The following is a 9,253-nucleotide window of genomic DNA, read 5'->3' as shown; positions in this document are numbered from 1 at the left end:
GCGCGAGCAGCAGCAGCCAGTGTCGGCGGAGAGCACCGGGGCGCAGCCGGAGCCGCAGCCGGGATGGCCGTGGCCGTGGGCAGACCGTCTGTGAGTGCCCGGGGAGGGGGTTCCCTGCTTCGGGGAGGGTGCGGACGGGGAGCGCGGGGCCCCGGCCGCGGCTACTGTGGCTGTGGGTGTGTGCAGGCACCCGGGCGCGTGCCGGCGCTGCGGGGAAGGCGAGGAGCCCCGAGGCTCGTCCACGACGTGATGCAACAGTGTGCTCGCCTCGTCGCGCCCACTTTTCCCGAGCCGTGGCAGGCGAGGACCCCTGCTGTGTGCCCCGAACCGGGCTCTTCGCCGCAGTGCCGCTCGGCTGCCTTTCTCGGCTGCCCGCGCACACCTTTCCCCTCGTGACAGCCGAGAGGCGCCGGGTGCGGGGGTTTCCTCCCGCGCTCCCGGCGCCGAGGGGGCGGGCAGAGCTTGGGGACCGGCCCTCGGAACGCCGAGGATCGGCCGGTGGTGGGCGCGGGTTAAAAATAAAAGGGTGGGTTTTCCGGGGTGGCTTCCCAGCGCATTGTGAGACCCGGGTGACGGCCCAGCCCAGGATGCGGACAAAGCCCTAGATAGACAAAGTTTTCAAAAGGCCCCCTTGTCCGGGCGGGTGGGAATGGAAAAGCTGGCAGGCCGGGGGCAGCGGGCAGCGGGCAGCGAGGCGGGAGTCCCAGAAGGGGAAGGGAGGGCGGGTGCGTGGAGAATCGGGTGCCCCACGCCCGAGAGGGATGGAAAGAGGGAAGGGGAGGCCCAGGCTCCGAATTTGGGAACAGGGGGCCGGGCAGGGAGGCGCGCCTGCTGGCTGTGCGCGCAGGAGTCGGCCCCCGACCGGGACACGGCTGCCCAGGGAGGGGAGCCGGACTTTTGGGGTGCGGTTCAGTGAGTGCGGCGCATCACTGGGTGAAATCGGGGGCTGACCAGGCGGCGGCTGCGGTGGCCTTTTCTTTTTATTAGAAGCCCGCGCCGGGTGGGAAAGGCGGAATCCGCTTTCTTTCTATCTCTTTGTTGATGTTCAAAGTCCACTTTCGCCCATCAGCTTTGGAGGCGCCGTGGTTGTCTGTTCCTCGGCTTTCCCTCCTTCCTCCTCTTCCTTTTCTCTTCCCCTGGTCTCCCTGTGCGGCTGCAGGTGGCCGAGTATGAGGTTTTGTCATTGTAGACCAAAATCCTTTGGAAGCACCGACAAGTTCCGAAGCCCCAGGCACTCAAGGCTGTGCACCTCTGACTGGGCTCTTTCTGTGACTTCCAGCCTCTCCCCAGATTCTCACGCCTTTTCTCCCACCCCACCCCCATACCAGGAAGTCTTTGGGGTCACTTTGCCTTCTGACTTGCCATTGTGTTTTCAAAGATGCCGCTCCAGGGTCAGACATGTGCAGTGGACACTACTGAAGTGTAACGGTGTGGCTTTGAGGCATTTCAAACTCTTCATTGTTTAGGAGCACACTCTTAGGAATCCAGGTCTCCTCTCACAGGAATTGTGATCCTTAGTGGGCGTGGATCATGGTTAGGCAGAGACTTGGGAACAGTCTCTGGGCTGGTCCCTGTGTTTTGCAGAGAGAGCAAGTGTATTTGGTTAAATCCCCACCCCCTCACCCATATTTATTTTCAGGGAGCAGATTCCGAACAGGAACTTCTCCAGATAACTTGGAGAACGCATGGGAATGGGACGCCTGTCTGTGGAGTGGGGTGGGGTGCCTTTTTCAAGAACACCTACCAGGGACGCATTCTTGAGTGTGGGGGAGGCGGAGGAAATAATTTGCCGCACATTTTCAATAAATTAGTTCAGTTCATATATGTCAGTTAAATAGGAACAGCATGTGGCCATAATCAGATCCAACACCACCAGGCCTGTCGACCAGATGTGACCTTAATCCCGCAGAACGTGGGTGTAAAACCTCTCCTCATTCAGATGATAGGAGGAGCTGATTTTTAAAAGCGTATGTGTAATTTATTTTAAAATAGGAATCTCTATGACCGAGTCATTGTGTGGGTGATCCAGAACTGATCACAGAGTTGACAAGTCTTTATTTAGATCATCTTATTGGGGGCTCTTACAACTCTTGTTACAATCCATATATCTCTTGTATCTGATATATTAATACATATATTCCATCATTCTTTTCTAGACATTTACTTTCCATTGAGCCCTTGGGATCAGCTCCTCTATTTTGGCCCCCCCCCCCACCAATCCCTTGATAGGTGTGTGGTTATGCGCCATTCATGGTGTTTGGTGCCGTCCTCCCTCCCACCTCTTCCCCCTTCCCTCTACCCTTTTGGTATCTCTACTCCCAATCCTGTTCCTGGGTGCCATGTGTTGTGAGTGTTAGCTCTTGCTTATACCTATGTACATGCTCCCATCTAGACCAGAGTGGGATATAGCACTGGGGTCATGACAGTGGTGGGTGAGGAGTGGCTATCCAACAGTGAAGCAACAAGCCCACATGGAAGAAGCACACCAGCTGGTGCATTCATGAGGTGTCATCAAGACCCAGCAACAGGCATCAGAAGATTCTCAACAAACAGTAAACGAACAAACAAAAATGCATTGGTGAGAATGGAGGGGGGTCAGAGCAAAAAGCCAAAACCCACCTGTGGCAATGGAACATACCCCCCACTAAGCGGTTGCAGGGAGGGGATGAGTCAATCAGGGTGCAGTAGAACACTAATGGATCACTCAATGTACCTCTGCTCCCTTGCGGCCTCCTAACCCCCCCACTATCATGACAAGTCTTTTAAAATATGACAGCCAACTTGTGACACCTTTCTCTGGACCTGTTGAACCTGTTGATTCTGTTCACTGGCTGACTGGCTAAGTGGGTGCCTACATTCATTGTAGCCCACAAATCTTCAAATCACAACCCACGCGCCTGGAGAAATTCACCAACTCAGCTCACAGTGACCTACACAGCATCCTGAGGTTGGGCATTCTCTGCCCCTCCTGCCCTCTTGTCGGGTCTGTGGTTTGAACAGAAGAAGGGAGACGTGTGCTCCGGTAAAAGAAGGCCTCCACAGTTGACTCACCTGAGAACGGAATGTCTTTGGCTGCTCATTTAGAGTTGGGTTTTTAAAAGAAAAACAAAAGCATGAGGATGTCATCTTTCTCTATAAACAACTCCCCATCCAGTGTTAGATGTTCTTGAATGAAACTCTTCTTGGTATAACTAAAAAACAAAAACTTACTGCCATCAACTTGATTCGAAGTCATGTGGACCCTAGAGGACAAAGTAGAACTGCCTCTGAGTTTCCAAGAAGCCTCATCTTTTTCCCACTGAGCCACTGGTGATTTCAAACTGCTGACCTTGGGATTAGCAGCCCAATTTGTAACCACTTCGCTGCCAGGCCTCCCATCTTAGTGTAAGGTCCCAGGGCAATAATCCATTTTCCTATGCAAGAATTCTTTGATATCAAATGCCATGTTACCTAGCTTGTGTACAGGTCTGATCATTTAAACCTAGGGACCAAATTCAGTGAATGTTTCCTAAGTGGACATGTTGGCTGAAAAATAAGAGCTTTTTTCACTTTAGGGTTTGGCCCAAAGAAGACCCTGAAATAAGCCCAGCTGCTTTTCAGAGTGAAACTGATGAGCTGAAAAACCCGCAAACCTAGCACCATTGAATCTGATTTACAGTGACCCGGGTTCGGTTTTCTGACGCTGTAAACCTTTTTTTGTGTATGTGGGAAATTTTTATTATCATTTAATGCCATTTTTCATGAACTATTTGAAGCCTCCCTCATATTAAAACCACTCAGATTAAAAGCATATGGGTAGAATTTGAGTGTACAGTGCTTCCCACAGAGACACAGACTCTTAAGAAGCAGTCCCATTTTTCAGTGAGCTTATGAATACCAATAGTAAGATGATGTTCATGCTTGTTAAGAGACACTGAAGCTGTAAATCTTCACTGTAGCAGACAGCTTCCTCCTCTTCAATTGGAGCATTGGGTTTGAACTGGCAACCTTGTGACTAGTGCTGACCCAGTCGTACACCAGGGTTCCTAACATGATCAATAGGAACATTTCCCTCCCAGGGCTGTCTCCATATTTTGGATGAATTAGCATTGTTGCCTCCATGTTCCAGGACAGCTATTATTTTAAACAGGGCTTCCTGATTTACTTTAGCCTGAGAATCAGATACCTAATGTAACTGATCACTCTCCTTTACTTAGTGTCCCATTTCTAAGTGTGCTCTTTATTAAAAGTATAGCGTCTACAGATTAAACAGACTTGGGTGGTCATTTGGCTAGGCCTTTTCCCAAGTACAGAAATATTTCTTACTTTTTTTCTCTTCTAGCAGGATGTATGTCTTTGAACTTACTCAGTGGCCATGCATCCGTTATGATCTTTGTTAAGAAGCAATCTTTAATCGTTCTGATATCTGTTGAGTTCAAATTCATTCACGTGCTCATGTTAACACTGTGGAACACACTGAAAGAGCCCGGGTGGCATAGTAGGTGGGCTGCAAGCTGGGCTGCTAACCACCAGCTCTGAGGGAGAAAGAGGAAGTTGTGAGGGGAAGATGAGGCTGTGCTTCCTTCAAGGTTTGCAACCCCAAACTCTAGAGAACAATTTGCTGCTGCCTTGTAGGGTCGCTCTCAGTCAGAATCAACTCAATGGGAGAGGAGTTTGCTGGTGTCTTTGTTTATTGAGCATATAAGTACAAAGGAGCCCTGGGAGTGTGGCCCTTTGGGGTAAGCCTTGGACTGCTAACCGCAAGGTCAGTGGCTCAAACCCACCAGCCACTCCTTAGGAGAAAGACTGGGCTGTCTGCACTTGTAATGATGTACAGCCTCAGAAACTCTCTGTAGGCCTGCCTATGAGTCAGCATGGACTCGATGGTGGTGGGTATTTGCCCTTGGACTGTTGGAGGTGCTGGAGATCCAACAACGGGCAAGGGAGACCTTCTCGGCATACTGGAGTAAGAATAAAGAAAAAGGAATAAAAAATTATTTTCTGAGAGATTTGGCATGCATGTGCATTAAGGTGACGTCAGTGGAAAATGTAAGCTCTTTAGGGAAAAAGGGGAATTACGTGCCCGTTTCTGAGTCAAAGAGTGATGATTTGGTCATTCGCGAGTACAGTTCCTGAAGGGGTGGTCTGGGTTTCAGATAATGGTCATGGAACCTTCTTTCCTCTTGTTAAGACTGGCGTTGACTTGAGGGTGTGTCCCTGGTGCCGTGCTCTGGGGAAAGATGAATGAAGTTGCAGAAGGTCCAGGGGAGGGTGTCTGAAACGAGAAAAGGGCCAGGGATCGGGGGTGGGGGTGGTGGGCGCGAGGGGGTGCTGTAAAGGATGCAAACTCTAGTGCGTGGCAGTTACTTGATGCATTGATGGTCCATAAGGAATGCAAGAAATAGTTGAGGCATCGTATTCCCTCCTTTTTGAATCTTTTGAAAATGGCGTATTAACTTTTTATCTTTTAAATGTCTTATTTTAAAATGCTGTGTCTATTTATAGTGAAAACATAGATATCCCATGAAGTGATTAAAAGAACAAAACTGCCCATAGCCCAGGGAGCCCTGGTGGTTTAGGAGATGGCGCATTGGGCTGTTAACAGCAAGGTGAGCAGTTTGAAACCACCAGCTGCTCTGTGGGACAAAGAGGAGGCTTTCTATTTCCATAAAGAGTTACCATCTTGGAAACCCACAGGGGCAGTTCTCTGTCCTAAAGGATTGCTATGAGTCGGCATTGACTAGATGGCAGCGAGTAGGGTGAGGTGCCCACATCTCACCATCCTAGGACAACAGTTTTTTGGTTGTTAATGTATCCTCATCAACTTCTTTAGATTTATAGCAAGCATGACCCATCGAATTACAGACCAAATTGCCTGGATGGGCCATATTTCACCATTTGGGCACTCTAATAATGGAGGAAATGGATGCTTCATGTTTTGGCAGTGGCCACCCCGTGTCTGTGTCCAGACAAAGGCGAGAATGAAAGTGACGCCGCTAGTTTGGATGGCCGGCTTTGATTGATTGCCCAAAGGCTCAGTGTTCAGAGGCACCGATGATGCCACAGCTGATAATGGTCTTTGAGTGTAGGTGCTGGACGGAGCAGGCTAGGATCAGAGTTTTCTGTGCCTGTGATTCTTTTAGAGGACCTTAAGCTTGGTCAGGAGTGAGGAGGAAGGGGTGTTTTCTTGGAGTGTATCATTCCGTTGGGAACTGTCTTTCAGACACTTAGCAAGACCCAGCTCAACTGGGGTCAGTGAAGCTGAACCATTATATAAACAAAGACCCAGCACATCTAAAGCTTCTGTGTTTTTCCCAAGACCTACTTTACTATAATTGATACTGCCCCTCCACCCCCTTTTTAATACAGATGGACAGAAAACTCACTTCCAACTAAACAATACCTCTCCTGACCCAGGCAGGCCCTGCTGGCAGCCCATCAATGCTGCTGCTGTTAAACGTAAACACAATACTTGGGCTAAAGTGATGCAGACAAGCTTCCAAAGAGAATTTTTGGGGGCGCTATGAAATAAAGTAGTCCATCCCCCGCTGGGACAAAATCAGAGAGACTTAAAAAAAACCAACCCAACTCAGTCCAGACCAACACCACGGAGCCGATTCGGATGCATGACGACCATGTGACCCGCTCTTTTCCATGATGCCACGGGTGGGTTTGAACTGCCAACTTAGAGCCACATTTATGTCCCCTAAGGTCTTCCGTGCTAGTGAGTGAGGTCATACCTTGTTCAAATCAAAGGTCGCAGGAAATGGAGTAGTAGGGCACATTGAGTCTAACTGCTGAGCTGTGGCCTTCTGGGACAGTGTGATGTGTGATTAGAGGGGTTAGGTGGTAGAGACTAGGGTAGACTTCATCTGCCAAAAGGAACAGCTCCCCCCCCCTTTTTTCCCCCTTCCTATTATGGCAAATATACCAGGGGACTTCAAAACTTCATGAAAAAATTATCTTTTTAAAACATAGTTTTCTTGGCATATAATTCACATCAGACAATTTAATCATTCAGTCAAATTAACAAGAGTCGTGCCGTCACCGCCACAATCCATTTCAGAATATTTTCTTCTCATACTCATTGTTAGTTCCCCCTTTCCATCCAACCTCCCCTGCCATGCCCCTAGGTAACTATTAATCCAGTTACTATCTCTATAGATTTACCAATCCTAGATTTCATTTACAGAAAATCACACAAAACATAAACAGGAAGCAAGCAAACAGAACTCAGACAAAATAAAACAGGGAAAAAACTCAATCAAAAAGTAGGGAAAAAAGAAAGCAGAAAACATTGAAAACTGACGCAACTTTCAGATGGGTCAAAAGGGAGATCAAAGGATTGTAGATTGTAACCCACCTGCATCTGCCATATGCACTTTACAGTGCTCTTTATCGGATAGCAAGGCTATTCACATCCCGGGACTTTGGTCGGAGGGCATTCACCGGAGGTCTAATCCCTGTGGGTACGCTGCCAATGGATTTTGGGCTTCGGCTGCCATCCTAGCCTTCTGCAAACCGCGTGCTCTCAATTTAAGCCCTGATACTGTGCCTTCAGATTATTTACAATCCTTGCCTCTCCCTGGCTGATGTACTTCCGTGGGACTTAGTTGACGCCTCACTTAGATGGCTGTCCATTATCTTTTAATTCCATTTTCCATAAACTTTCTGAAGCCTCTCATATATCCAACAAAGCATTTCACCATTCTTTTTTTTATTTTTTTATTTCACCATTCTTAATGAGTACAGTTTCGTGGCATTGTTTATGCTTATCATTATTTAAACCATCACAATGATTTGTTCCACATTTCTCCATCATCCTTCACAGAAGCTCAGTATCCTGGAGGTAGTGGGCTCCCACCTCACCCTCAGCACTCATTCTGACAACCACTAATAAACTTTAATCGATATATACATGCTTAGCCTAGCGAGTCTATATAAGTGGGTCCTGCTTGTTTTTGGTAATTGCTTCTAATAGTTGTAATTTTGCTATGTATTATTTCTAAATGTTTCTTAAAGAAGTTGGATCACAATATTATAGAAGGGTTAGAAATTGAAAATCAAAATAGCCTCACCCCTTGAACACATCAGTAATAATTTTCAAGTTTGCTTATTTCAAAGTCAGCAGTTCTAAACTCCTAGCTGCTCCGAGACAGACAGACAGACAGAGAGAGAGAGAGAAGGCTTTCTACTCCCAGAAAGATTTAGTCTTGGAACCCCATAGAGGCAGTTCTACTCTGTCTTGTAGGGTTGCTGTGAATCATAAGCAGCTCGATGGCAGTAAGTTCGGTTTTTTGGAATCTGACGGTGCGATCAGCTCTTTCTTGTATTCTTTCTGTGTGCCGGTGCTGAAGTTACAACCGTGAGTGCTTGAGACCCAGTCCCTGCCGCTCTCATTTTCTGATTGGACTTAGCATGGGAAGGGAGATGAGAAAGTAGCTGTGGAAAAGTATGCCAAGCCAAGGGACTAGCGTATGCAAAGGGAAAGGGCGTGGAGCATTGCTGGGACATCACCATAGAGAGTGGGCAGGCAGGAGAGAAGGGACCAGATGATGGAGTGGGTTCTTTACGACGTGCATGCTTATTACATAGCCCTTCATGACACTTTATTTTCTATCTACCCCTGTGCCCAGGGACACTGGTAGTTCGATGGTAGAATTCTTATCTTCCATGGGAGATCCAGGTTCAATTCTAGGCCCTGCCACCCTGCTGGCAGTCGAGGTGTGTGTTTCTGAACAGGTTTTAGCACGGCTTGTGCAGTAAGACAGACAAGGAAGAAAGGCCCGGAGCTAGCTCAGCTTCTGATAATCTGCCAAGCTGTGGTCATACCAAGGAGCCCAGGTAGTGTAGTGGTTACACTGCTAACACAAGGTCAGCAGTTTGAAACCACCAGCTGTTTCTCAGGAGAAAGAGGAGGCTTTCGATTCCCGTGGAGAGTCACAGTCTGAGAGCCTCACAGAGGCAGCTCTACTCTGCGCTGTTGGGTCACCAGGAGTCGGCAGCAACTGGAAGGCAGTGAGTGAGATGGCCACACCACTCGACAGGCACCCAATCTCATCTGAACAATCAACCGGTGAAGGCAAGGTGGATCACAAGTGCCCTGCCTGCAGCCAATCGTGGGGACGGCACAGGCCTCAGCAACGCTCCCTTCTGTCGCCAGTGGAGGTGCCAGGAGTAGAAGGCTTCTGACGACATGCAAGAGCAGCCCCCGAACTCCAGCCGGATAGCCAGGATTCCTTCTTCACCATGGACTCACCTCGAAGTTGGTTGA

General features: G+C 48.6%; 1 protein-coding gene across 1 annotated transcript in view; it reads left to right on the top strand.

Moving 5' to 3' along the window:
- Positions 1-19: 19 nt before the first annotated feature.
- Positions 20-9,253, top strand: part of SEPTIN11 (septin 11) — a 111,604-nt gene continuing 102,370 nt past the window's right edge. The window contains exon 1 of the mRNA XM_045284348.1: positions 20-90. Within this exon, the coding sequence (XP_045140283.1) occupies positions 64-90 (27 nt within the window). The 5' untranslated portion in view covers positions 20-63. The remainder of the gene's footprint in view (positions 91-9,253) is intronic.

This window comes from Echinops telfairi, unplaced genomic scaffold (genome assembly GCF_000313985.2).
Source record: "Echinops telfairi isolate 266 unplaced genomic scaffold, ASM31398v2 ScPeMD7_7468;HRSCAF=8506_0, whole genome shotgun sequence".
Taxonomy (NCBI): domain Eukaryota; kingdom Metazoa; phylum Chordata; class Mammalia; order Afrosoricida; family Tenrecidae; genus Echinops; species Echinops telfairi.
The sequence above is the reverse complement of the archived record's forward strand: the minus strand, read 5'-3'. Positions and strand labels throughout refer to the sequence as shown.